The sequence below is a fragment of the Falco cherrug genome, chromosome 9, assembly GCF_023634085.1.
Source record: "Falco cherrug isolate bFalChe1 chromosome 9, bFalChe1.pri, whole genome shotgun sequence".
In the NCBI taxonomy this organism is placed as follows: domain Eukaryota; kingdom Metazoa; phylum Chordata; class Aves; order Falconiformes; family Falconidae; genus Falco; species Falco cherrug.
The window spans coordinates 37,676,915-37,704,447 of NC_073705.1; the positions used below are offsets into that span (position 1 = coordinate 37,676,915).

The following is a 27,533-nucleotide window of genomic DNA, read 5'->3' on the forward strand; positions in this document are numbered from 1 at the left end:
GGGTGGAGGTTGAGGCCTGCAGAGTGGGGGCCTGGCGGGGTCAGGGGATGCAGCGTGGGAGCACAGCTGGGAGATGGCATGCAGGCTGGGAACAGGGCAGGGACAGAGGACGTGGGATGGTGACATGGTAGGGACCAGGGATGAGGGGTGCAGGGCAGGGATGTGGCAGGGGCACGGGATGTGGGATGGGGACAGGGCAGGGACCGGGGCTGCGGCCGTGCCGCGGCGGCGGCTCCTCCGTCTCGGTGCCGGCGCGCAGGTGCGGCGGGCGCGGCGGAGGCCCCGCCCCGGCCCTCCCGCCGGTGCCGCCCGGTGCCGCCCCGCGGCCGCACTCGCCGCCGGCGCCTCCCCGTGCGCACCGCTCCGCACCGCACCGCACCGCACCGCTCCGCTCCCCTCCCGCCGCGCCGCCCGCTCCCCCCGGCGCTGCGGCAGCATGCGGGGCTGCGGCGGGCGCCGCGCCCTGCTGGCCCTGCTGGCCCTGCTCCTGCACGCCGCCGCCGCCGGCCCCGGGCCCGCCGCCGGCCCCGCCACCGGCCCCGGGCCCGCCGTGGCGGGGGAAAGCCCCGGCAATTTCATGGAGGACGAGCAGTGGCTCTCCTCCATCTCCCAGTACGGCGGCAGGATCAAGCACTGGAACCGCTTCCGAGACGTGAGTCCGAGCCGGCAGCGGGGCGAGGCCGGGCAGGGGGCGGGCACGGGACGCGCCGCCGGGCACCGGGAGCCCCCTCCCCGCCCCGCCGCTGCGGCTGCCGCAGCACGACCCTCCCCCGGCCCCGCCGCAGGCGGCCGGGGATGCTCGCCGCTACCCGCATCCCGCCGCCGCCCGCTGCGGCCGTGGGCGGCCGTCGGCCCCGGTACCCGGGGGATGCTCACCGGCTTCGGCAGCGCCAGCGCCGCTGCCACCGTGCCCGCCGCCAAAGCTGGCGTGGCTGATGCTGAGGCCACCGCGGCCAGGGCTCGATGCCAAAGCCAGCCTCGGCAGGGACGTGGGGGTGCTGTCCCCCGCACCCTGTCCCCAACGCACCGCGTCGGGCCCAGGCAGGGGCACCGGCAGGCCCTTTGTGGGCGGGGGGGGGCTGCGCCGCTCGGCCGCTCGGTGACAGATCAGCGCAGCTCGGGGCGCGGGCAGCCCCCCGCATCCCGCTCCCCTGAGCCCTGCCGGGTGCCGCGGACGGCCCTGGGGTGGGGGTCCCCGGGGATGGGGGGACGCAAAGCAGGGAGCGTGAGGATGCAGCCGCTGCTGGAGCGGCGCAGGTGACCTGGCACACTGGGCTCAGGACCCCGTAACCCCGTGCTTTTACGCAGCTCTTACCAGCAGCCTCAACGGCATTTGGTTCCAGCCCTTAATTTTATGGGGCGGCCGGGGATCTTTCCTGGGCTCATTTCACACCCCAGCTCGTGTCCTGCAGGGCAGGGGCACAGCACTGCAGCCCCACCCGCGGGGGGGGCAGGGGGCCTGCAGCAGCCGAGCGGGGAGGGGGTGCACCCCGAGCCGCCCCCCGCCCCAGCCAGCCCCTTGCTCTTTGTTCGGATGCGCACTCGGGTTCACCTTGGCAGCAAGGATGCTCCGCTGGGAGATGTGCCTCAGCGCGGGGCAGGGCGGGGGACACCGCCCCCCCCCCAGATAAACCAGTTAGGGGGGCAGAGCACAGCAGAGGGCGCAAGGGAAGGGGGTGAACACCTCCCTGGAGACCCCCGCCAGCGACATACCTGGCTGGCCGACACCAGCGCTGGGCACCTGGGACCTCAGCTGGCTGCAGATGCTCAAGGGGGAGCACGTGTGCCCATCCCCCCATGGCACTGGGCATCCCTGGAGGGGTTTGGGGCCGAGAGACCCCCCTCCCCAGTGCTAGCAGCACGTGTGGGGCCCGCCCAGCAGTGCCAGGGCTGCTGGGCCGGGGGGCTGCAGCCCTGCTGGTGGTTAGTGCGGATTAATAAGCAAATCCTATGGATTTGTGGGTTTTTCAGCAAAGCAGCGCTGGTGGGGGGGAGCACGACCTGCCGTGCAGCAGGGAGGAGGCCGCTGGCACCGCAGGGAGCTGCCGGGCGCCGCAGTGTTACTAATCACGGCACGGGAACGCGGGCTATCGATTGCGGTGCAAACGCCGCTGCGCCGGAGCAAGAGGCAACCCTTCCGGAGCTGCCTCCTGCGCCTCCGCTCCAAGCTGCCATCCAAAACCCTGCCCATCCTCCCTGGGGTGGCAGAGGTGCTCCTGCCTTATCACAAACCCACCCCAGAGCATCCTGCGGGGCGAGCAATGCCGCCTGTTGGGAGGGTTTGAATCCCTGCTGCTCCCCTCCGCCCTCAGGATGCTTTTGGGGCCCCGCGGGAGCAGCTCTGCCTCCCCAGGCAGCAACAATCATCTTAGCCTGCTCCTGGGCTCGCTGCTGAAAAACTGGGGTGGCAGCATGAGGACCATCACCCCATGGGGATCCCGGTGGGGCCTTGCTGGGCTCCCAGGGGCTTCCTCCACCCCGTGCCTCTTCCGTCCCTGTTCCCTGCCTTTCCCGGCCAGCCAAGGGATGATGGGGGAAGGTTTTATCCTGTGTAAAGGCTCTCCAGGATTATAGGTCTGGAGCCAGAGATGGGCGAGCTTATTGACAGTGGGCACCGGTGACATCTGGGGCTGGTGACGAGAGCTTTGGGCACCTCGGAAGGTTGGGGTGCCCAAGTGGCACAGGGTGCCTGTCACTGTGGCCTGGGCTGCCCCAGAGCTGACAGTGGGCGCTCTCTTTTTCTCTTTTTTTGGTGTTGGCCGGGCCGTCTCACCGCTGTGCTGCCAGGAGGTGGAGGTGAGCATCAAGGGGCTGCCTCGCCGAGGTGGCAGCCCGCTGTTGGGGGGGAGGCTGCTCCCCATGCCTGCTTACTCCCGTCCCGCTGTGGGGGTGCCAGGGTGTGTGTGCAGTGCACGTGTGTGTAGAGGGAGCCTTGCTGGGCCAGCGGCCCTCAGCAGGGTGGTAGCACACCTGGCCCGGGGTCACCTCTCCCACGGCCTGCACTCATCCCAGCTCTCCCCCCTTTGCAGGATGACTACATTAAGAGCTGGGAGGACAACCAGCCCGGGGATGAAGGTATCGCTGGGATGGAGCTGGGATGTGTTTGGGATGGGGCGCAGGGGGCTCGGTGCCAGCTGGCGTGGTGGTGGGGACACTTTCTGCCCACACCCCCCGGGCTTTTCCCTTCCGGCTGGGAGCAGCAGTGGGGCTGGTGTGTGCCGGGAAGCGGCAGCTGGTGCCGTGGCGGCTGCCCAGCTGCAGCTTGAATGGTGCTTTGTGCCAGGCCGGCGGGTGGCCAGCACTGCTGGGGCTCCCCCGGAGTCCCTGCCTGCCCCGGCCCCTCTCTACCCCCCCAGCCCTGGACACCACCAAGGACCCCTGCCAGAAGGTGAAGTGCAGCCGGCACAAGGTGTGCGTGGCGCAGGGCTACCAGCGCGCCATGTGCATCAGCCGCAAGAAGCTGGAGCACAGGTAGGAGGGCAGGGGGCCGGGGCTGAGCCGGCCGCAGCGGGGAGCTGAGGCGGGGGCTCGGCACCATGCCCCCATGCCTCTCGCCCTGTGCAGAATCAAGCCACTGGGCACCAAGGGGCATGGGAGCTGCAAGCCCTGCCACGCTGCCCCGCTCGCTGCCGTCTGCGGTTCCGATGGCCACACCTACAGCTCGGCGGTAAGGACGATGGCACCTCGCTGCAGGGAGGGGGACACTGCGCTGTGTCCCCCCCCGCCGACGTCCCACTGCCACCCCACAGTGCAAGCTGGAGCAGCAGGCTTGCCTGGCCAGCAAGCAGCTGACGGTGCGGTGTGAGGGGCAATGCCCCTGCCCAACCCCGCACAGCCCCGCCGGCGGCGGCAAGCAAGGTGAGCAGGGCGGGGGGCTCCGGGGGCGGCCCCGAACCTGCCTGGCCTGACGCCACCGCTCCCCGCCCCAGAGCCGTGCACTGGGCAGGACCTGGCTGACCTGGGAGACCGGCTGCGTGACTGGTTCCAGCTCCTGAAGGAGAACGCCAAGCAGAACGGCTCCGGTGGCCTCCCCGCCAGCCCCGCCAGCGGTACGTGTCCCCTCTGCGCGGGGAGCTCTCCCCGGGAGGGAGCTGGGCAGCCATGGGCCGCATCCCGCCCCGCAGCGCTGGAGAGGAGCGTGGCGGCCAGCTGCAAGGAGGCGGTGGGATGGATGTTTGCCCGGCTGGACACGAGCGGGGATCTCTTCCTGGAGGCGACCGAGCTGGCCGCCATCAACCTGGACAAGTATGAGGTGTGCATCCGCGCCTTCTTCAACTCCTGTGACACCTCCAAGGACGGCCGCGTCTCCGCTCCCGAGTGGTGCTTCTGCTTCTGGAGGGAAAGTGCGTTGCGCCGGGGCGGGGGGTGCGTGCTTGGGTGGGGGGGGTGGTGTGGGGATGTACACGGTGGGGTCGGGAGGATGCACACGGCAGGGTTGGGGGGTGCATGCCGGGGGGGATGCACACCGTGGGGTCGCAGGGACTCCATGCTGTGGGGTTGCGGGGGGGGGGGATGCTTGCCACGGGGTCTGGAGGGGATGCAAATCACGGGAGGGGTGCGTGCCACGGTACTTGGGGGGACGTACACTGTGGGTTCGTGGGGAATGCGTGCTGTGGGGTGGGGGGGCTGCACACTGGGGGATAGGGGATGTGCATGCTGTGGGGTCGCAGGGAGGCACACCACGGGGGGGGTGCACAGCACGGGGATGCATGCTGCAGGGTTTGGGGGGGGGTGCGTGTCACAGGCCGAGGGGGGATGCACACCATAGGGGAAGGCATGCTGCGGCAGCCGGGGGCGTGTGCCGTGGGGTCAGGGATGCCCGCCGCGGGTGTGCTGCGCCCCCCCCCTAAGAGCAGCGTGGGGTGCTGCAGAGCCGCCCTGTCTCCGGGAGCTGGAGAAGATTCAGATCCAAGAAGCAGCCAAAAAAAAGCCGGGTGAGTGGGGGGTCCTGGGGCCCCTGTCCCCTGGCAAGGCCCCGTACAGGTGGGCTGGGAATGAGGATGGGGAGCTCCGCGGGGGGCTCTTGCACTGCATGTGTTTGGGGGTGGGCGGGGGGGTCATCGCTTCCCTGCAGGCACCTTCATCCCCAGCTGCGACGAGGATGGGTACTACCGGCGGGCACAGTGTGAGCCGGGCGGCGGGGAGTGCTGGTGTGTGGACCAGCACGGCGCCGAGCTGACGGGCACCCGTGGCCGTGGCAGCCCCGACTGCGGTGAGCGCAGGGTGGGAGCTGGGGGGGAGGGCCACAGCCCAGGAACCAGCTGTGAGCCTCTGCCCCTCGCCCCCGCAGAGGAGGCGGCGGGGTTTTCAGGCGACTTTGGGAGCAGCGTGGGCTGGGAGGACGAGGAGGAGAAGGAGCCGGAGGAGGCGGGCGAGGAAGGCGAGGAAGAGGAGGGTGAAGCGGGCGAGGGCGATGACGGCGGCTACATCTGGTAGAGAAGCAAGAGAGCCCGGTGGGCGGCACGGCCGGGCGGCAGCCCCCCAGCTGGGGGTCCCCATGACCCCCCTGCTGCCGGTGTGGCATGGGGTGGGTGCAGCCCCCCCGGCCCCCGTGTGGGACGGGGTGTCGGGCTGCTCGCCCGGGGAGGGGGCGAGTGGGGCGGGGGCCGCACTTGTGCGAATTTGAGCTTTTTTTTTTTTTGGGTAGAGCCTTGTAGGCCTAGTGTGCTGCTGCGTGGTCTTCAACCGGGCAAACGGCGCTAATAAAAGTGGGAAAAAAAGGAAAAAACCCAAAACCAACAACAAACCCCCATAGATAAGCTGCCCCACATCCCCCACCCCATGCTGTGCTTGCGTGGACACCCCGGCCCCGGCGTTGTGTAGCGGCTGTGAAATAAATACCCCGTGCTGTGTCAAACCCTCGCCTGCCCGTTCCTCCCCCCGCAACCCCCCCCAGGCCCTGCCTGCACCCACCAGCCCTGCACGGGGTGCTGGGGGGTTCCCCCCCTGTGGGGGGCATCAGGGCTGCTGGTGGTGCCCTGCTGCTGCCCCTCAGTTTGGGTGGGCTGGGGTGGTTGGGGTAGAGGGGTCAGGGGTGGGGGTGCACCTGCCAGCGCCCCCGAGTTTGGTCCCCAGACTCAACTGCCGTGGGGCTGGAACAACCTCCCCCCCCCCAGCGTCCCAGCACCAACTGTGCCCCGACCCCCCAGCCCCTGATCCTCTCCAGGATCCCAACCCCAAACTGACACCCCCCACCCCAGGGCCCTGAGCCATAGCAGGACCCAGAACTGCCATTGCTCCCCGTCCTGGACCCCAACTGTAACAGCCACCCCCACCCCTCCCCTGCCAACCAGGACCCCGAAAATCCCTTACAGGACCCTCCCAATCCAACCCACACCCCAACCAAGACCTCAATCACCTGCTGCCCCACCGCCACCCCGGCAGTTCGGCACCACGGGACACCAGGGCCTCAGCTCACAGCATTTATGGCTCCAGGGAGAAAAGAAAATAAAACAAAACCAACCCCAAACTCCTCCCCAGCCAGTCTGGGGTTGCCAGCAGCTGGCAAAGGCACCGCACCATGCCCCCCACCCCAGGATCCAGGCGCTCGGCCCTCACACCACTGGGGCCTAAGAAGGGAGGTGGCAGCCCTGTCCCTGGCACAAGTCCCCTGGGAGGCGGGTCAGAGCTTGCTGGGGGGTCCTGGCTGCCGCTGGAGCCGCCAGGCCGCCTGCACCCCCTCACCCGCCTGGTTGAGCCCGGCAAAGGCATCGGGGTTGCCGGTGTGGAGGTAGCGTGCGATGGGGGGCTGCAGGATGGTGACGGGGATGCAGAAGTTGAGGTGGGGGTAGATGGCCCCCGCATCAGTGTCCCGGGTGTTGCTGGCTACGATCCCTGATGGGGAGAGAAGCAATGTCCGCATCACCAGGTCTGGCCAAGGGACATCCCCCCCCACGGCAGACCCCCAGCTTACCGAGGAGGTGTCCACTGCGGGAGGAGACGAGAGGGCCGCCGCTGGACCCTCCATGAACAGCGCAGGTGGTCTGCAGCATGACGGGGCGCCCGGCCACCGCCACCACGGCCGAGAGGACCCCCGCTGTCACTGAGGGGCCGCACGCCCGTCCCAGAGCCCCGAAGCCCACCACAGTCACTTCCTCACCTGGGGTGGGGGGGCAGGTGGGTGCAAGGTGGTGACCTCCGCCCCCACCTGGGCACCCCCACCCCCCCCGGGCCTCCTCTTACCTGGGAGGAAGGTGTCTGCCAGGCATGGGGGGACGAAGCCCGGCACGCTCTCCTCCAGCTCCACTACCGCCACGTCAAAGGGGGACGACTCTTCGGTGGCGAATACCACGCGGCCCCCAAGGCCGGCAGCAGCCCTGGAGACACGGCACACGAGATGTCACGGTGGGGGGGGATGGAGGACAAGGGGGTGTCGAGGCGGGGACGCCTGCCACCACACTCACCGGCCGGGGCCGGGCGCCAGTGTCACACGGAGCGGGACACGCGCCTCCACCACGTGCCGGCAGGTGAGGAGCAGCCGGGGGCCCAGCAGCACGCCCGAGCCCCACGCCGCCCCGCACTCCACCAGCGCCGCCCAGCCCAGGGGGGCCCACAGGCTGCCCGTCTGCACCGCGGCCCCCGGCCCCGGTGGCCCCGCGGCCCCGACCGCGCTCAGGACGCCGGTGCTGCTGCGTAGGATGGCAGCCAGGGAGCAGAGCAGCGTCAGCCCGACCCACTCGGCGCCCCTCCAGCAGAAGGCGGCGGCGATGACGGCCACCAGGCGCGGCCCGGCAGGCGAGGGCAGGAAGGCGCCGCCGCCCTCGGTGCCAGGCAGGCAGCGGGCATCCGTCAGGACGAGGGCGTTCTCCTCCCCAGCCAGGTTGCTCACTACGCCCCTGCTCAGCGTGTTGAGGAAGAGGTCGGGGCAGAGGGCGCCGAAGGGGGAGCCGCAGGCCAGTAGCCCCTCGCCCTTGCGCAGGCGGCCGGCGCTCGCCAGGGCCGTCCAGCCGCCGCCCGGGCGGTCCAGGCCGGGCACCCGCAGCCAGGCGAACCAGTGCAGGGCCCGCGGGTCGTCCCCCGCCGCCTCCCCGCCGAAGCGCCACTGCTCCGCCGTGCCGAAGGCCCGCGCCAGCGCCCGCCGGAAGGCGCCGCAGGGCACCAGCGCCAGCAGCCGTGCCTCGTGCCGCCGCACGCTGCCCGTCGAGGCCGCCGGGGCGTCGGGGCCCGGGGGCGCCGGCGGCTGTAGGACCTGGAGGCGCGGGCGAGGCTGGAGGGCGTCGGGCATCAGGGCGCGGGGCCGGGTCCAGGCGGCGGGGCCGTCCCGCAGGAAGGGGGTGAAGACGGCGCCCTGGCACAGCACCAGCCCGGGGCCGCGGCTCAGCACCACCCCGCTGCAGCTCCAGGGGCCGGCGGCCGCCTTGGGGCCGGCGGGCAGGCCGGAGACGCTGACGGCGCAGCAGGCCTGTTCCTCCGCCATGGCGGCGGCCGGCGGCCGGGCCCCGGCTGACCGCGGGCGGCGCCGGGGCAACGCAGCGCGGCGCGGCCCCGGGTGCGCCGGCCCGCTCGCCGCCGGCCCCGCCCCTCGCCCCGCCCCCGCGCCCATTGGCGGCGGCGGGGCCCGGCGCCCTCCCCATTGGCGGCGGCGCGGGGCGGGGCGGGCCGTGCGACGTGGCGGGGCGGGCGGCGCCGGGGCCGCTCACCGCCGCGCCGGGCCGGGCCGGGCCGCGCTTCGCTGCGACCGCCCCCGCGGGGGCCGGGCCCCGCCCCCGCGCCGCAGCCCCGCCCCCGCCCGGCAGCCCCGCCCCCACCGCGCAGTCGCCGCCCCGGCTGCAGGCGCGGTGCCCGGGGCGGGGGCGCCTCTCGGGGGCGCCCCAAAGCCGCAGCCTGGCCGCGGAGAGCGGCGCCGGGGCCTGCGGGGTCCCTTTGACGGGGCCAGAGCTCCGGGGGCGCGGGGAGCAAGCGGCAGGCGCCGCCGGCCTCGGTGCGGGGCTGTCGCAAAGCCTCCGCCGGCTCCCGCGGGCCACCAGCTTTGCCCGCTTACCAGCCCGGAGGCACACAAGCCCCCCCCGGGCCTCAGCTCCCCCCACCGCAGCCCTCCCCCCCTCCTCGGCGGGAAGGCCTCGCCGGGTCCCCAGCGCGGGAGGCACGGCCGGGCAGCACGCTCCGCTTCTGCAGAGGTGCGGGTCTGTCCCCGAGCCGCGCCACCTGCCAAAGCCTCGCTGCCAGCACTTCCCGCTGCTCTGGGGCGACGCTGAAGGCGGCTTCGAGCCTGGGCTGTCACGTCCATCGATGTCAAGCACTCGTCGCTGCCCGCGCGGGAGCGGCCTGGCCAAAGACGACGACTCGGCACAGCAAGTGCGTTCTTCCCGCTTGTTTCATCTGTTCCGCCAGCGACAGCCGTGGCCGGCCCGTGTGCCTGACTGCCGAAGGGCAGCGCAGCCAGCCCTGGGCTAGACTGAGGATCGCCACCCCTTCGGAGGAGAGAGACATGTCTTTTATTTAACTGAAAATGAGCGCTAGACAGCGACGAAACTTCAGACAAAAAAAAACCAAAACAAAAACTGTAGAGTATAAAAGAAACTGGTTTAGTCTACATTAATAACCTCATGATATGCAAATGCCAACACTTCCATGCTAAACCACCAAAACAGCTTTGTGGTTCTTACTGTGACGGCACAGCCGGAGGACTTGACACCCTCGACTGAAGGCCCGGCCGCGGGGGAACCAGGTGGCGGCTCGGGTGGCCCATCCCACTGGGAGCGAGCGCCGGTCACCACTGCCAAGCACCTAAACCAGGCGTGCTCACGGATGCTCCCCTCCGACTACACAAAAGCCTGTAAACTAAAGAAGCTCAGATTGCACACGTCAGTCCCAACGGCACCCTCGTCGTTGTCAGTCAGCGTGACACAGCACAGCCACCCTACAGCTCGGTTAAGCCCAAATGCTATCTTTATTGAGGACTTCTAATATTGTGATACCTTGGTTCAGTAATTTGTGAAATATCTAAAGATCGTTAAATATGTTTTTAAAAAACCCTAACCAGACTCTGGACTAAACAAGATGAACGTTAAAACTAAAAAGTTAGAAGGGATGCTGTTTACATTAACACTTTCTTTAAAAAATATAATTGTTTTTCTTTTTTTTTGTTTGTTTTTTTTAAGTCAATTAACCACAGTGGTGAGACGTGCTCTCTTTTTCAGCTGTTACAGTGCAGCGTGCAGAGCTTTACTTCCCAGATCACGCCAGCCCCGCTGTAACCGAACTGAAAGGGACAACTTGCACCCGCGTGCAGAACGGTGCTGTCTCCCCGTCACGTGGAAAAAGAGTTGTGTCACCACTGTGTGATAGGGCAGCCGAAAACCAGGAGTCTCTTGGTCAATGCCAGTTATGCGGTCGGAAAGCCTTCCATGTTCTAATAGAAAAGTCCGTAGGAAGCTGTGAACAGGATCAGTCCAGAGGAGTAACTCTTGTGTCCGTCCAAGTATCAGTCAATGTACTGTGATAGCCAACGGAAGCCTTCGCCGTAGCCTTGCCTCTTTAGCACGCTGCACATGAACACTTCCATGGGGCGCGCGTTCAGGTCTTTCAGTGGCACGTTTCCCTAGGGAAATCCAAAGAGGAGTCAGAACTGCACTGCTGCCGCCCTTGGGGCAGCAACTGAGTCACTGCTGCCTAGAGAAACCCCTCTCGGCCCAAGGAATTCCCCCTCTCCACCGCACACCAGCTCCTTTGCAGGCGGGACCTGTCCCCCAGACCTTTGGAGCCGGCAGTGGGGAAGAACGGGCATTAGAAACCATTTTCAAGGCACAGTCTGATGTACCTGCAGCACCTGGCAGTGTGATACAAGAAGGTGTGGATAAGCTAGCACCAGGAGTAGCCTTGTGGTGTTTTGCTACTGTCCCTCAGCATTTCTGATCAATTCTCTCTAACTGTACTGTTTTTAAACACTGAAAAAAATTACTACATGGGTAACCGTGGAAATACAGAGTAACAAAGGCAGAAGTGCCTGGCAATATGTTACAACACCAGCTTGATACCTAATCCCCCGATTGTTGTAGAGGTACTGTGTTTTGAACAATTCTGGCACTCTCAAAACTTGCCTGAGGGCATCATCATCACCATTATTACTATTAGAACGATTCACCTTGGTCAGTATCATGGACAAACTCACAGGAACAGCTCAAGTCAGTTCCCGGACAGGGTCTCGTTTTGCAACCAAACACGTGAGCCCTCCCTTGCTTGTGGCCGATCCAAGATCTGGATGCCTGCCTACCTTTCCTGTGGTCTGTCCGTAGAGCCCAAAGATCTCCCGCAGTTTCTCCTCACTGATGGCCTCTGGTCTGTCGATTTTGTTACCCAAGATAAGGATTGGCACATTGGATATTGTTTCGTCTGTCATTAGCGCCTGCGTGCAAGATGGGAGAAGAGCTAAGCAGAGGCAGGAAAAACATTCAGCATTTGAGGCAAATATTTTTTTGTTCAAGCTCTGTGATCAACAAGGGCCACTTTTTGGTGCTACAGCACTCCTGCGGAAGAGGAGTCTCTCTGGAAAGGCTTCTGAGAAGCAGGTCCTATCTAAACCCACAGGCCATTTCAAAACTTTAAAAAAAAAAAAAAAAAAAGAGTATTTACATTAAGTTCAACTTTGGATTCCATAAGACGCGAGTGATCTGCACAGTCCACCAGGAAGACGATCCCATTGATGGCTGGCAGGTAGTTCTTCCAGACCCGGCGAGCTGGAAGACAGAAGTGACAAACACTGCCCAGTGAAAACACTACCTGAAGCAGAAGGAAAACAACACCCAAAAAGGAGCCACCCACTTCGCTATCATTTCCTCAAGGCAAGAGGAGACCTTCTGGTGAAGGGATGGGCTGAGGCTGCACACCCCACAGTTCCAAAAACCAGTTAAACTCTCTCTGCTTTCAGAAGTAAGCCTCGGCAACCAAGGCTGGTTTTTTAGCCAGGGCACCTTTTTTCTAATACTTTTGTGTATGAAAGGAAAAACAAAAAGTCTGAAAACCCTTACTGCCAGAATTAAGTAGAAGTACCGAACCACTGAAACAACTGGCATCCTAGAGCTAATCCTAAACAAATTCAGGCAGCAAATAAATAGGCACTGCTAACTGCTATCACTTTTCGGTATCACTTTTTGGTAGATTTTTCCTAAGGTGGCTGGAGAACTTGCTGGAAATCGGAAGGCTGACCTCATTTGGTGTCTCCCACTCAGCAGCTTGACTTTTACCTTGTTCATGTCCACCCAGATCGAAAGTTGTAAAGGTCATTCCAGCAATCGTCAGCTCCTCTGATGCTGAAAAGTAAAAATAAGAGTTTCAGGAAAATAAAGGAAGCCGTCACAGCCAGAATTTCCTGGGGACTCAAGTTAACATCACACACATGGTCCTCATATAAGACAGCCTATAGAATTCAGCAATTCCCTGAATTTCATGTAGAATTCAGTGACTGAAATAGTCTTTTTGCAAAACCACCATACTTATTAATCTGCAGTTATTATACTTTATTACACAGTTTGTTAGAAACTCACACCCTCCCCAAGAGAGGCAAGTCATATTAATCAAACCATGCCAGTTCTCAGGCTCTCCATTTTGTATTCGAGAGAAAAACGCAAAACCACTTCAGCTTGGGCAACCAACGTGCAACCTCAAATGCCTTTTTAAGACTCTTAAAATCTGCCGCCCCAACGCAGAGCTATCACCGAGGCATCTTTCAACACCGTGACCCCAAAATTCAAGAGGAAAAACCACGCCAGGAGGCAGGCGGGGCTCAGCCGCTGGCAGACTTACTGGGATGTAGTGTCGGGACATGCTGACCCAGCCTGTCATCTTTGAGCATGTGCAGCAGAGTGGTTTTGCCTGCGTTATCCAAGCCCAGGAACACAAGTTTTCCAGACTTCTTGTACAAACCTGGAAGGAAAACAAACGAGTGTGAAAAACTCCAGCAGGCTTCCCTCGGCACGCGAGCAGAAACCCTGCCACGCTTGCCGCTGTTTATATATGAACTCCTCTCCCAGAGCTATGCTCCTCCCTGTGCATCTACAGTACTTCCAGCATGGACACAACAACAGGGGAAAAAAGTGCACAGCTTCAACTGGCTTTTACTAAGGTAACGTAAGGTCACGTCTACAACAACGGACATTTTATAAACTTGTATTTCTATGAGTAATGGATTCTTTTTTCAGATACAACCCAGCAGAAGAGTGTGCAGCAAAGCATTACTTATGTGCCATGGGTTATGGATCAATCTGTCATCCCAAAGGGGTATTTAAATGTGAAAAACTGAATAAATTAATAAAAGATAGCAGCAAGTTGCTGAAGGAAAAGTGCAAAGTATGAAACAACACATAATTTTCTTGAGATAAACTGATTTTTTTTTTCCCCACTGCCAGGTACACATCTGCCGCAGGAAAGTTCCCTTAGGTTTCCAACACGTCTTTTTCTCATCCCTCCCTACCCTTGTGAGGCGCTCCAGACAGAAGGCACCCTGTTCTCCTCCGCTGGAACCCATGCCTCTGGCAGGAGGAGCTTCGCCGTAACCTGCACCTCAGGAAAGGGTGGTTCACACAGCAGTGAAACAGCCAGCCCAGCTGCACAGGTCACCCTGGATTGGGCAATGTTTTGGCCAGCACCTCTGCAAAGAGCCTTCAATCCGGGCCGTGCTGGGGGTGTTAGTCAGTGGCCAGCAGCTCCCCCAGGCATGTCACAGGGGGTAGACTGGTGTAGGAACTGATAATTTGAGGAGAAGCAAGCCAACCAGCTGCAGCAGCGAGAAATAAAGGCAAGCTCTGGCAAAGCTGGTGAGCTTGGATACCAGGAGGAGGAGGACAGGAGGAGGAGCAGCACATCTGCCTGGGGCAGGGGGCTGGGCTAAACAGGCACCTAGCATCAGCCCAGCTGCTCTAGTGCTTCTAAAGGGCAGAAGAAAGACTGAGTGGGAGCCAAACACCTCAAAATAATCTGAAAGTTTCTCCCCCTAGCGTAAAAAAACCTTTACTGATTTACAGCTTTCTCACCAGACTTTACACTGTCCAGAGCTATCACAACACTCCAAAAGAGATGCACTTTAATCACAAGCTTTTAAGTGATACTGGCAAGTAGCACAAGCCAAACCAACCCAAAGGCAGCTGGTGCAGCCCGAGCTGAGCCGTTTAAGAATTAACGTAGCACGGCGTTACCTAGGAACTGCAGCACGCTGCTGAAGCCGTTGTAGATCCATTCGAAAATGAAAGACATCGCTGAAGATTAGTCGCCTGCCGGGACAAAAGCAAACCCAGAGTTACAAGCCTCAGTCCTTGATGGATGCCACCGCTCAGGAGCGGTCCCGCTCCGCTCCCGGCGCGCAGGCAGGCAGGCGGAGAGCCGTCCCGCCGGAGGGGGACCAGCCCCCCCGGACAAACTCCGCGCCAACCGCGGCAGCGGGCAGGGGAGGCGCCGGCCGCCGGACCACACCGGCCAGCGCCGCCCCGCCGGGGCCTCAGCGCCGTGGGCCTCCCCCCGCCGCAACCCGGGCTCCGGGCGGCCGCTGGGCCCGCGGCGCGGGGAGGGGGGAACGCCCCGGGGAGAGGCGGCCCCGGCGGCGGCCTCAAGGGCGGGCGGCGCGGCCTAGCCCCCGCCCCGCCCCCACCCTGCCTGCGTGTCACTCCCCCCTCCGCCGCCCCGCGCCCGGCCAGGCCCCCGCCGCGCCGCTCGGCTCCCCCCGGGGCCCGGCCGACCCCGCCGCCGCTCACCCCCGGCTGCCCCCGGGCCGCCGCGCCACCGACTCCCCTCCTCGGCAGCCGCCAGCTCCCCGCCGGAAATACGTCGCCCCACGCGCCCCGCCCACTTCCGGCCCGGCGGCATCGCCGCGCTGGCTCCCCACGTCGGCCGTGCGTCTGACGCCCGGCGGCACGCGCCACGCCTGGGCGCCGCGGGTTCGAGCCCGCCCCCGGCTCCCGGAGCCGCCGGTTCGAGCCCGGCCGCCTCAAGCAGCCGGAGCCCCCCGCTGCGGGGGCACGGCCCAGCGTTACCCGGCAAATCCTCCCCTCGTCGCCCCCAAACCACCCCGCGTGCGAATGCCCCCAGGCTGCGGGGGGGAAGGGACAGGGAGCCCGACAGCGCTCAGGTTCAGTAGTTTTTATTTCTAGCATCCATACACGTACCGGGCGAGCGATCTGTCACGATTTACAAAGTACACTGTACGACCACACACAAGCAGGGTGTTTTGCTTTTATAAATTACATCTTCTAGCCTCCACAAGACCTCGGTGCAGCAGACACGTCGCTGCTAGATGTGTGATTCTAATCAGCAAAGTTACAGGCAAGGTCGTCTTGTTGACACTGAAGCTATTCTTCTGGTCTACTCCTGCGTGTGGCGACTCTTCCGGGGGAAAGGACACAGCTGTCTCACCACCCATCCTCAGGCCTTAGTTTTTCTGGTAGTAGAACCACTTGTCAACTGCGAGGGGGGTGGAAAAAAAAAAAACAAACAAAAAAGAAGAGGGGGTTAAGTCCTCTGTTAGCCACCCACCTATTAAGCAATCACATGGCACTGCAGGCATCACCTCCAGAGCAGGGCCTTCCTCCCGCTCTGGCCGACACCTCCACCAGAGCAAACAGGCTCTCGCAGAGCCCTGCTTACGTGCGTCTGTTTTCCTGAAGAAGCCACCCTCACGCAGGCTGCCATAGGGAGCATCCACACAAGACTCAGGTCAGGCAAAGACAGCAAGGCAGAGCTGGCTTGGCAACCCTCTGGCTCAGCTGACTCGGAGGCAAAGTCATTTTACCTCCAACTCCCACATCCGTATGGGAGACACCAATTTCTTCACAGGTTTATTACCCAGGAAGAGACTGGAAAGGACAGCCTAGCCCCTCTTTCTGCCACACAGCTGTGGGTTCTCAACACTGGCATCAGCTTGTGCTTGGGTCTTGTCCCTGCTACAGCAGTGACCCGCTTTCACGTGCAAGGTGCCCATAGCAACCTCGCGTGGAAGGAAAAGATGCCAGCTGAGCGAGGACTCACCCACAGTTGTTCATTTCTTACAGAGTCACAGCCCAAGACACCAAAAGGCTCATTACCAGCTGGCAGCGGGCACTTGCTCAGCAACAGATCTCTGATCAGCAGGTTCAGCTGCAAGTGTGATTCTGAACATGCAACTAACTTCTTCCTCTGCTCCATGTGGGCAGGGAGTATTTCCCTTCCTCAGCTCACCTGCACTGAGGATGCTAACAAACCCCGTTTCGCAGGAACAAAGGAAACCACTCTCCTGCTATCACTGCATTTCAGTCCTCTGTAGTGCCTGTCTTTCAGGACCTGCTATAAATTTAATCTCTTCTGGAGTAAGCTATGGCACCTCAGGTCTCCTACTCACCACTCCTTTACTCACCTCATGTACCCAAACAAGTAAGGTAACAACAGACATTATCCCAGAATCAAATTGCATTACTGACACAAGATAGGTCCAACAAAGCCCTTTGTTCCTCCTCGTGCTGGAGCCATACCCAGCCATCAGTTAAGACCCTCATTTTCCTATTGATAATCCCCTTGATGAAATCTCCACTCGGTATCAGAATGTGAACACGGGGTTGAGACTCACCTTCGGGCGGGATTGGGTTGGCAGCTTTACATGGTGGTGCCTGAAACAAGAAGTGTATTAGCAGACAGCAGCTGCTGACAGACGTAGACCCTTACACCTGAAGCTCACTAGGCATCATTTAGAGGTACCCAAGTCTTCACCGAGCACCGTTTAAGATATAAGCAGCACGACTGATCTGCAGCAGCCAGTGCTGGTGAGCTGTGAGGGAATAAATGAGTTCACATGCAGCACGAGGCTTGTCATCCCCACTGCCTCCTCATTCCACAGATGTCCTACACGCCGGACGTGCTTTGCTCTAAGCACGGGCTGCAGTGCCACCTGTTTCTCACCACAAGCAGTTACTGCTCCAGCATCTGTGCGGTTGCAGGCAGCCTGCTTTTTTTAAAGCTGTAAGATGGTGGTGGACTAGAAGTACAGAGGATTCTTGGAAAACTTTGCTGAAGAGCTTTTACCTGATATTTAACAGCCAAAGACAGAGAAAGGTCCCCAGCTGGTGACACACCCTCTGCAAGGACTGCACGTTCAAAAACTTACAAGTAATTCAGATACCACCAGAGGATACAAGCACTTTAAAACCAAGATAGTGGTTTTAAAAGTATCGCCAAGGCTATGGAGACACTGGCTGCCAGTCACATTTCCATGCACTAAGGCAACATTTGCCTTTTGATTTTTCTGTCCCATTCCTCTAAACCCTTTCTAGCTGCCAGCAGCAGTACTTCACAAAAGCCTAAGGAGATGTAGTTAAGTCCTGAAACTAGGTAGGAGTACTGCACTGGGAACTTCAAGCTTTTTGCTGCAAAGGATGTAAGGTCCCCGGCTGCACAGCTCTCAGGAATTATGCTTTCTTTTCACAAAGGATGACCTGCACTACGAAGCTCTTGGAAGGCCAAATATTTAAATACTGAACAGCTGAGAGCCAAGATATGGTTCAGAAGTTTAGCCCTTCACACAAACTGTTTTGGATTCCACCTCCCAGATGACTAAGTGCAAGGAGAAGCCTCTGGAGGAATGTCTGGCTTTGCTCCTTATACACCCTCTTTAATCAGAAAGTGTCATTGTGTTCAGTCATCCAAAAAAAATCTAAGCATACAATGTGCTGTTCGCACAGAGAGGACAGGTTACAGTACCACACAATTTGTTTTGCCTGACACCAACGCTGCGGTTAGGACACTCAAATCTGTACTTACTGCATCCACAGTAGCTTTTGCACACTCTTGACCACAGCAGAAAGGGCTGTCAGACACCGTCAGATTTGTGCTAGAAGAGATAAGTTGCTTGTGAGAACGTGAAAGCCAAGTCTCTCCCCAAAAAGTATTAAATAATGGAATATTAAGAATCATTGTTATAGTTGCCATGTTGAAGGGGAAGGCCTGTGGAGACAACCAGCAGCCACCAGAAAGCATGGCACCCCTCAGAAAAGGAAGTTCCAGGGTTATTTGTTTAGAGGAAAGGAACCTGCACAGTACCACAAGCATTAACCTACCAGTTGATCTCCCCTCCATCAGTTTTCTTTGCTATTAAAGCTTTCCAGTGCTCATGAGTGCTTTTGATGATGTTCACAGCAAAATCCTAAAGTTGAAGATGAGAACAAACATCACGTTATGTGTAAGCACTAGACCATCTTTCTATCATCCATCCAAACTATCAGTTACGTGGAAGGAGAGGCTGGTATTTTGGGGCTGATTTTAGATAGCTTCTGATTGTGGAAGTCCTCAAAGAGACATCTATTACTGCACCTTTCAGGAACAGCAGCAACCTCTCAGCACACAACAGCTGAAACAACAGGGATTTTACAAGATTAAATGTTTTACTTTCCAGGTGGGAGGATACACCAAGGTCACCTAGCGAGTTTGAAGCCAAAAGAAACGGAACACAGATATTCTAGTCTCCAGTCAGTGCTATATTATAAAAGCAGCTCCACCCCTCTGCTCCTCCCACTCTGTCTCCAGCAGCTAGTTGATCTCTACCTATCTGCAAACCTTCTTCCACTCCAGGCAAATCATTCAGCCGCCGCACAGATCAACAGGAAGAGGCATGCAATTAATGTAGCTTTGCAACTATTTAAAAATTAATCTGCTTCCAAGCATATAACTTTTTTTTTCCTTAAAAGAATAGTATATGCTGAAGCATTAACCTGTCAGCTGGAGAAGGAAGCACACACAGTTCTTTTTAGCATAACACCAGCAATAAATATCTGGGTTTGATACCATACAGAGCCAGATAAAACACCACAGAACATGTGCAAGGTTCTTTGTCTCTATTTTCTGCCTTGGCCTCAATTCCGGTTTCACCCATCCTGAGGGGCAGTGAGATATCCCAGCCCACCCAACCAGTGCTGTGCTACAGCCTAAGGGGACAAGTCCGCTCCCACGTGACTTCCATTTTACCCCCCTTACCCTTTCCTTCCCACCCAGGGCTTTGCAGGCCCTTGCCTTCTCTGCACCAACTCTGGAGCTCTGCGAGTTGAGTCACCTTGCTAACCCACTCACGACACACCAGGACTGGCAGGAAGGAGGGTGCAGAAGCAAGATTCCACCCGTTCAGGAGCAGTAAGTTATCTGATGCAGCCCAGAGAAGAGGCAGAGGAATAATGCTGCCAAGGCAGAGCCTTAGTCAAAGGGCGTGAGGCAACACTTTGCGCCTGAAGGAAGAAGCATTTTAACTCCTGAGTTAACTTCAGCTTGCACCAGGCTGCAGTGGAACAAAGCCAGTGTGCAAGGGAAGCAAAGGGTGATGTCAAGGATCCTTTGCTCCAGAGCAGGAGCGAATAAACCTGGCGTTTTTCATCCTGGTTCTGACACGGGATGGCCCTGAAGTAATCTGACATGAATGTCAACTAGAATAAAAAGTCCTAATATTCAACAGCAGCAGGGTAATAATCCTCTATTTTTTCTCCTAGTATTCCTGCAAGAAATTCCAAGGCTGGAAACAAGAAGAATGGTAGCCTGGAAAAACAGCAGGAAGAATAAAGTCAGCTACCAGCAGCCCCACAGAAATCAGTTCTCTCAGTGACTACTTATTTGTGTCCCCACGCACCTTTAGCTCAGTTTTTGGACAGCGTGCCTTTGCACACTCACTGTAATGAAGAAAGGTTATCTTACCTTGTTTTTAAATTCGCCATTAAAAGCAAACTGGTTTTCTGGCTTGCCATCAGGTACTTTGTATCTTCTGAACCAGTCCACCGTAGCTTCTAAGTATCCAGGTTTCATTCTTCTGACATCATCGATATCTAGCCAGGGAGAAAAGGCTTCTTAGCCAGATCTAGTAACAGAAGTTACTTAGCTACTACCCCCTTCTCTTCTGAGCTGCCTCTCTTTCAACCCCTCCTCAAGCAGCCTTAGCAACATTTCAGACAGCTTACAGTACAGACACAAAATGGGTATCTGCACAGAAAAGTTAGTGTTTCATCTTCGTAGTATACCCTGATTGCTCCCAGGAGCATGGACATACTTAAACAGCTTTGATTAGAGGCTTACTGGACAATCCCTTTCCTTCCACTCAGAGGACAAGCTGTACAGCCACCCTCTTTGAGACGCCAGGCTGTGCAGAGGACTGACAGCTTGGGATAAACAGCAGTAAAATGGTAACATCCTGTTCTGCTGTTCTCCCCTTATCACACCTGATTAATACTGTGGCATAAGAAGAGCAAGCCCATGTCCTGACTTGAAAGTTTCCTGCAGGTTCTCAACAGAGAAAGGGAAGTACTCTCTTCCTTTTCAGGAAGAAAAGAAAGTAACAGGAAAGCCTCTTCTCCCCCTCCTGTTACCTACCATTATAGCTGTCTGCTTCCGGGTCTTCAACATTGATAGCAATTACCTTCCAGTCCGTCTCTCCCTCATCAATCAGTGCCAGCGTGCCCAGCACCTTCACTCTGATGACTTCTCCTCGAGAGCAAACCTGCAAGCACAAAGACCTTGCTGTCTGTACTCATGCATCCAAGGAATCCACAACAGGAGACTGTGCAAGCTGGTAGAGTTCAGCAAGCAGTCGGGAACCACGAAATAGGCTATCGCTTTTCAGCACTTCATAAGCCTTGGCTCACAAGGCTTGCACTGTAAGATCTCATCAACAATCTCAGGAGGCAGTGGAGGGAAACATCACATTCTTAAGGTAGAGGAGGTAGGAACTGAATAATGACTCTGGATAATTGCCTTCAGAGACATTAATTACACGTTTCAAAAGACAGTTACCCTTTAGAACGCATTACCTTGCTTCCAATTTCACACACATCAATTGGATCGTTATCTCCACAGCAGCCAGTATTTTCATCTTTGTGACCTGGGTCTTCCCAAGTCTGAAAAAAACCCCACACACAGGAATAAGAACTCTCAGGTTTCAAGAGGAAATAAAAAGATGATTTATTTCAGGTATGAGATTGCCTTGAAGAAACAGATGATGGCCCACTTCACACTTGCTTTCAGGTCTAGTGTTTGGGCTACTATTTCACTTGTGCCTGCAAATACAGTTTGAATCCAAGTTAAAAGGTCTTATCTTGCCAAGGGTAAGCTGTTCCCTCCTACAGACAAACCTTTTTTTCAACACTTTCCAGACTTCCTCCTCTGTTGCGCAGCTGCATAAAGGTGAAGTTCACATCTATAAAGAACAGTCATTGATTTGGCTGCCTGCCTGTTCCTCTCCCTATTCATTTCTTAACAGAAGTTTCCTGAACTCCAGATAGCAGTTCAACGAAGTTCAACAAAGATGGAGGAAGACAGACAGGGTGTATTGTTTCCTTTCAATAAAACAATTTAAGACATGTTGTTACACTAAAGCAGTGTCAAGAACGCAGAGCCCCATACCCTGTGCCACCCAGTGTCCTAGCGCAGCTCACCTAAAGCAGAGAGCGTAAGTTGAGAGACAGGACTCCAGAAGGCATTTGAGCTGTGCCTCCAAAATAATAGCTGCTTAAAACACACTTTCAGCCAGGAGCAAAAGAGCACTGTGCCTACTTGCATCATAAGGAGCATCTACATCTAAGGTTGTTGAGATATAAAGAGAAGGAATACTCTTCCTGAATCTCTGCATGCCAGGACATGATGAGTATGTATAGTCAAGACACCACAATGCATCTAGAGCATTCAGGAAGATGTACTGAAACCTGGGTGGTGCCGAAGGGCACTTCTCAATCACTATCGCACTTCTCTACAAGGAAGTGCTAAGTCTGGATCCTTGCCCACGCATAAACATCTTTGATCCACTAACATATGACTGAGTGAAGGCTTCAAAAGCTGTAATTCTGTACAAAGAAACCGACACCAGAATCCATCCAAGCAGAACACAATTCAACTTCAAAACATAGTCTTAAGCCGCTTGGAGAAAACACTCAACACGCACTGCTCTCAAGATTAGAATTACAAAATTTAGTGTGTTTTCCCATGAACTGTCACTGACAATTTATTTCTTGAAAGGAAACTCAAACTTTAGAGAACATCAGAGGCAAAGAGCCTTGCTCAAAGCTCCTCTTTACCTAGCAGTTACCAGCCAGTTAAGAGCCTGGGTCCAGCTGTCACCATCTGTCAGTCTCACCTTGCCAGCTGTTCTAGAGAAAGCATATCTGTGCAGCTGCAGACATCTGCTTCATGGAGTCTCCGCACCTCTGAATACCTCTCTGCCACTCAGATCCAACACTGAGAACAGAGCACCTACCACCATCCAACACATAAATAGGTTAGTCTAGCTGTGTGTTTTAGATGCTGAACAGTAAGAGGGGCAGAAATAGGAAAGATGCAGTCTTAGATCTATCCAGATTTTCACTGACCACATCCGAAGTCTAAAACAATTCACTGCAAGAAGAACCTTCTGTAAAGATTCAGCCTAGGGGCTGTACACTGAGATCCTGTACCATTAGTTAAAACATTAGCTCTTTATGCTTCACCAGGCAGGAACGGAGCATATTGCATTGCCAGATGCCCAGTTCCTTGTCTACTGACAGCTTCCTTCATCCAAAGACAAGGACCTGCCAGCTACTGTCCAAGCAAAGTTCAAGGAGAGGAGCAACACAGCTGGTACCTCACTAGCAGCAGCTGCTCATCCTCAGCTTGTTTACATCATTAGCTACAAGCCTACCTCTTGAGATTTCTACTTAAAAGTACTCCGGCTTCCTTGACAGGTTCTCTTCATTAGCAAGATTATATACACAGCTACAAATGCTGTGTTCCAGACCAGACTCTGAGCTGACCTTTTTGCTCATTAATAGTGGTAGTCAGAGACAGACACAGGCATCCTCCCCCCTCCCCACCAGAAAGGATGGGCCACTGAGGCAAGTTACAGTACCTGTGGGATAGCACCGTAATTCCAGATATAACCCTTGTGGGGGAATACGTTAGCTACATAGCGCAGTTTTCCTTTCTTCACGTCTTGCTTTATTGGGTTTAAGGGATCCTTTGTTGCAATCTGAAAGAAAAGTTACATAAATCTCTCTACTCTCTAAGAAAAAAACAAGTGATTTTTTTTTTTTTTAATCAAGCTAGCTGCTAACTGACAAGCTAAGAGACCAGGAGCTGACCCTGAAGCCAACAGCAGATATCGGACAACTCCATCTCCTGTTGCACTGCCATCTCCTGGGATATTGTTTTCAGCAGACTTACAAATGTCAGAACCACATGGGGTTGAAAGCCATAAGACGCTGCTTTAATAAGAAGCCACAGACAAACACTAAGTTATTCCAAACTCTGCAAGACTCAGCCCCCACACTAGACCTCTAGCATGAAGCACGTATTTACAGAAGTTAGAAACCACTCCGATTCAGGAGGTGGAACTGAGAAAGGAAGAATCAGCAAAGCCAGATTAATAGACCAGTCCGCTCAAGCACTTTAAGCTAGGACTGTAATATAGTTACCTCCATTTTAGCATTTGTCCATCGAGGTACTTCTACAACCATGTTGAACACATTCTGAAGAAAGCAAAACATCAGTGAATGGGATGGAATCTCAAGACCACACTGTAAGCTAGGGTACATACATAACGAAGCATGAAAACCATAACTTTTTTTTTCCCCTTTTTTTCCAGAGCCAGTTTTGATACAGTTGATGGAAGTCCTGTAGTCCAGTCAGTCACATGTCATCACCCAAAGCTGAATCCCATGAAAGATACCAGCAAAAGCTAGACTGAGGTTACTCACACATTCTCCTTCTCCATCAGCTGCCACCTACGAATATCTCCATCATGTTCCTACAGAACAGTAGGTTTAAATGAACCGAACACAACTGCATACAAACTATCCTGGACATAACAAAATGAGGTTTTCGGCATATTTGTTAAATGCAAAATGCTTAATGCTCAGCAAGAGCCACCTTGGCAATTTAGAAGAGACAAGGATTACAGGAGTAAGCTATCTATTTAACAACATTGCCACCCACATACTATCCTGAACGACTGAGAATTTCACTCCCAAATATTCTAGTCTGTCTTGAAGTAGAGGAAGATGCCCGAGTTCCTCCTCTCCAAGCTGACATGCCTATAAAAGCAGACCTTGTTAGCAGTATGGCGCGAGGATAAAGATGTGGGGGAGAAACGTAGAGCTACATCTTGCAGTATCTAGTTTACAGGTGATGCTTGAAAACATCTCCTGTTGACTCCAGCTGGGCCAAGAAGACTCTTGAGAGTTCAATGTCAATCTCCTCTTCAAGAAAACAAGCTTTTCCACAGTTGGAACCTTAACATTTGCTCTTTGAGGAGATTATGGCTTTTAACAAAAAGTCAGACCTTGCTCCCTAGCATCGACAAGGTTTCTAATCCTCATGTTAAGCAGTATTAGCATTGCAAAATCCTTCGAACCTGTACTGCGCCATAATTAGATTGCCATTGTGCAATTAGTGCTGTTACATCATTGACTTTGCCCACACCCTTCCCTAACACAAGTTTATTACATCCCCTTAACTGCAGGGGGTCACTGCTCATTTGCAATTTATATGTAAAAGGTATATACTATTTTTATTTATTAAGTAACTTGAGGATAGGAATGAGGCAACTAGAACTGGCTAGGCAAGGTGCTTATGGCTTTGCAGGCAAGGAAAAGTAACTTGGGGGTGCATCTTTGTTAGGCTTGCAATTTCCCCACAGTCCAACTGACAGATCTGCCTTGGTCTAAGACACCCACTGAGTAGCCCAAGGTCATTCCTTCACAGTGCCAAGACACACAGGCACAGATAAGGTCAGCACATCCCAGCCCTAGACTGAAAAAAACACCCTGCAATCCTCTCAGCATCTTAGAAGTCTAAGGATAAAGATGAAGGAGCCCAGACAGAGTGAGACAACCTTTGCCTCCAAGCTGGGCTCCCTACCACTGCTGGTAATGAATGTGCTAAGCAATGATTAAAATCTCTGCAGAGAGGCACTCCTGCAAAGAGGTCTAATGTGATCACCGCTATTGTGTAACTTCAGGGACTGCGACCTTCAGCAATACTTGCTTCTCTTAATGACTTGGCACGAAAATGCTGGCAAGCAGCACTAAGTGCCTGAAGGCGCACCAGTAGTCCAGTTTCCCTTGTTAAGCATCACCAGTCTGCAGAAACCTTCCTCATCCTATAGTCACACCCCTGCTCTTTCCCCCTGTTCTGCAAGCACCTGCAAAGTGTAGTATTATCTGGATTTTACTTGTCTGAGTTACCTTTCAGACACCTGCTTTTGAAAACTGCTTTCCCAGTTGGCCACAGAAACTGCTTTGCCATGGTCCTTGATGATTACAATCCATCTTTTCCCTTCTGAGTAGGCAAAAGCGATCTCAGACTTCCCAGCGCACATTCTGACAATACCTGCACTTCAAAGCTCAATCAGCTGTATTTCAGATGTTCACCTCTCAATTCTACACTCTTTTCCTTCCCCATAACCACCCTCTACCTGCACCTCTCTATCACAAATATTAGAACAGTTTATCCACTACACTTACCAAGTTGCACAGTTTTTCAGTATGTGTTAAAAGAAGAGACGAGCTACAAAGGTAAGGAACACAGAGAGCCCGCGTTACCAGTGAAAAAGCATTCAGTGAAAACTGAAGCACAGCCATTTTGGTTTCCTAAAGCTGAGGCACCTTAGCGATTCAGAACAGCCTACTTTGACTAACCACTGTCCGCCAGAAGGATGTAAAAGCCCCACAGCACTGCATGCTGCAGGTTCCCCACCTGCTCTTCCTGCGAGGCGAGGTCCCCAGGAGCTGCTACAGCAAGAATTGAATGTCCTCGCCATCTATGCAGCAGCTGAACTGCTCTGACTGCAGTCAAAACCTAAGCCTACAATATCATGCAGCACGAGCATATACTTCCACAGGAGAGCATGTAGATATTTATTTAAAGAGAGAACTGCTTCTTTTAACCCTAAACACTTTCATGTGACCTCACGGGCAAGTTCAAGACAACCACTCCTATCTCAGACACGAATATGAGAACGAGAACGCCTGTTCTCTTACATCACTCTATCCGAGGCTGAGACTACGAGAAAAGGGCACCGATTCCTTACAAGATCTGGCGATACTTCCGTTAGGTGTTCCTGCCGTGGAGAAGCATAAGGCCCTGGGAGCCTCCCTCGGGTACTTCAGGCTCGCAGGACTGCGCTCCCTGAGGAGCGCCGACCCCATGCCCACACCCACGGCCCAGAGCTCCAGCGGTTGCTCTTGTCACTGGCCCCAAGTCAACACGGCCGCACCAGCCACCCGGCCTGGTGGTCCTCACGGCGGCCCCTCTCCCCTCTTACCTTGCCGGCGTCCGCGTAGATGGGGATATCATGAAAGGGGGAGATGTAGCGCCCGGCGGCATCCTCTGCAAAGCAAGGAGGACGGGTCAGGCCCGGCCTGAGGGGCCGCCTCAGGTGAGGGGCGGGGTGGGGGGGTGGGGGGGCGCGACTCAGGCCCTGGGGCTCCCCCAGCCCCTCCAGAGGCGCTCGCCCCCAAACCCCCGGGCCAGGAGGATGAGGAGCAGGAGAGGGAGGAGGAGCAGGAAGAAGGCGGCGGGCACTCACTAAAGAAAAGCCGGTACTCCAGGCTGTGAGGCGCAGCGCGCTCCTCCACGCTGTAGCCGGCCATCGTGCCGCGCGCAGCCCGCCGGCTGCCGCACTGCGCAGGCGCGGCGTGCCCCGCCCCCGGCCGCCGGCGTGCGCCCTGCGCAGGCGCCGGGCTCCCCGGCCCCGCCCCCCGCCACGCGGCCGCGCGCCCCCCTCCCCTCCCCGCCCCGCCCCGCCCCGCCACGTGGCGCGGGGCGGCGCGGGGGCCAGCTCAGCCCGGTGTTGGGTAGCCCGGCGGCGCGGCTGGGCTACGGCGTGGCCCGTGACGGTACGGCATAGCATGGCCCGGCACAGCACGGTGCAGCCGATCGTGGCCACAGCGGTGCGATATGGCTTGGTCCAGCACAGCATGGCATGGCCACAGCAGCATGGCATGGTTCAGCACAGCATGGTGTGGTCCGGCATGGCCACAGCAGCATGGTGTGGCATGATCCAGCACAGTGTGGCTTGGTCCAGCACAGCATGGCGTAGTCCAGCGTGGCCGCAGCAGTATGGCATGGTTGAGGACAGCATGGCATGGTCTGGCACAACATGGCATGATCCAACATGGCCACAGCAGCATGGCATGGTACAGCATAGCATGGCTTGGTCCAGCACAGCATGGTGTGCTCCGGCATGACCACAGCAGCGTGGCTTGGTCCAGCACAGCATGGTGTGGTCCGGCATGGCCACAGCAGCATGGCTTGGTCCAGCACAGCATGGCGTGGTCCAGCATGGCCACAGCAGTATGGTGTGGCTTCATCCATCATGGCCACAATGGTACGGTGTGGCCATGGTTGAGCACAGCATGGTGTGGTCCAGCCAAGGGCTGCATGGTTCATGGTGTGGCTAAGCGTGGTGCAGGACAGCCCATTTGCGCACGTGCTCCCCAACTGCTCCCCGCTCCCTCCCTGGCCCCATGCTGTGTCTGAGGCTGGGTAAAGGGGGTGCTGGCAGGGCATGGGCCCATGGTGCCAGGGGGCTCAGCTGGTGGCCCCCTCTGCCCCTCATCCAGGAAGGCACTGCTGGGGGAAGT

General features: G+C 57.1%; 4 protein-coding genes across 6 annotated transcripts; 1 reads left to right on the forward strand and 3 right to left on the reverse strand.

Moving 5' to 3' along the window:
* Positions 1 to 289: 289 nt before the first annotated feature.
* Positions 290 to 5,857, forward strand: SPOCK2 (SPARC (osteonectin), cwcv and kazal like domains proteoglycan 2). Of its 3 annotated transcripts, none has more exons than XM_055721443.1 (12): positions 290 to 652; positions 2,788 to 2,796; positions 3,030 to 3,075; positions 3,357 to 3,471; positions 3,565 to 3,667; positions 3,750 to 3,858; positions 3,930 to 4,049; positions 4,125 to 4,343; positions 4,872 to 4,934; positions 5,075 to 5,212; positions 5,291 to 5,453; positions 5,648 to 5,857. In XM_055721443.1, the coding sequence occupies exons 1-11, from the start codon at positions 437 to 439 to the stop codon at positions 5,434 to 5,436; spliced, it is 1,284 nt and encodes a 427-aa protein (XP_055577418.1). In that variant the 5' UTR covers positions 290 to 436; the 3' UTR covers positions 5,437 to 5,453; positions 5,648 to 5,857. The 3 variants fall into 3 exon arrangements, with proteins under 3 accessions (XP_055577418.1, XP_055577419.1, XP_055577420.1); XM_055721444.1 differs by having other exon boundaries at positions 5,291 to 5,432; XM_055721445.1 differs by lacking the exon at positions 2,788 to 2,796 and having other exon boundaries at positions 291 to 652; positions 5,291 to 5,857.
* Positions 5,858 to 6,408: 551 nt separating this feature from the next.
* On the reverse strand, positions 6,409 to 8,502 carry TYSND1 (trypsin like peroxisomal matrix peptidase 1). Its single transcript, XM_055720425.1, has 4 exons — positions 7,404 to 8,502; positions 7,183 to 7,316; positions 6,914 to 7,099; positions 6,409 to 6,834 (listed from the first exon to the last, which is right to left on the reverse strand). The coding sequence occupies exons 1-4, from the start codon at positions 8,414 to 8,416 to the stop codon at positions 6,623 to 6,625; spliced, it is 1,545 nt and encodes a 514-aa protein (XP_055576400.1). The 5' UTR covers positions 8,417 to 8,502; the 3' UTR covers positions 6,409 to 6,622.
* Positions 8,503 to 9,505: 1,003 nt separating this feature from the next.
* SAR1A (secretion associated Ras related GTPase 1A) lies at positions 9,506 to 14,792 on the reverse strand. The gene is made up of 7 exons (XM_055720427.1): positions 14,682 to 14,792; positions 14,130 to 14,204; positions 12,742 to 12,861; positions 12,183 to 12,248; positions 11,572 to 11,675; positions 11,213 to 11,344; positions 9,506 to 10,540 (listed from the first exon to the last, which is right to left on the reverse strand). Exons 2-7 carry the CDS (start codon positions 14,185 to 14,187, stop codon positions 10,424 to 10,426), a joined length of 597 nt encoding a protein of 198 aa, XP_055576402.1. The 5' UTR covers positions 14,188 to 14,204; positions 14,682 to 14,792; the 3' UTR covers positions 9,506 to 10,423.
* Positions 14,793 to 15,051: 259 nt separating this feature from the next.
* Positions 15,052 to 26,601, reverse strand: PPA1 (inorganic pyrophosphatase 1). The gene is made up of 11 exons (XM_055720426.1): positions 26,477 to 26,601; positions 26,213 to 26,277; positions 23,364 to 23,417; positions 22,799 to 22,918; positions 20,733 to 20,819; positions 20,296 to 20,422; positions 19,627 to 19,754; positions 18,009 to 18,094; positions 17,713 to 17,782; positions 16,526 to 16,565; positions 15,052 to 15,387 (listed from the first exon to the last, which is right to left on the reverse strand). Exons 1-11 carry the CDS (start codon positions 26,538 to 26,540, stop codon positions 15,356 to 15,358), a joined length of 873 nt encoding a protein of 290 aa, XP_055576401.1. The 5' UTR covers positions 26,541 to 26,601; the 3' UTR covers positions 15,052 to 15,355.
* Positions 26,602 to 27,533: the final 932 nt, after the last annotated feature.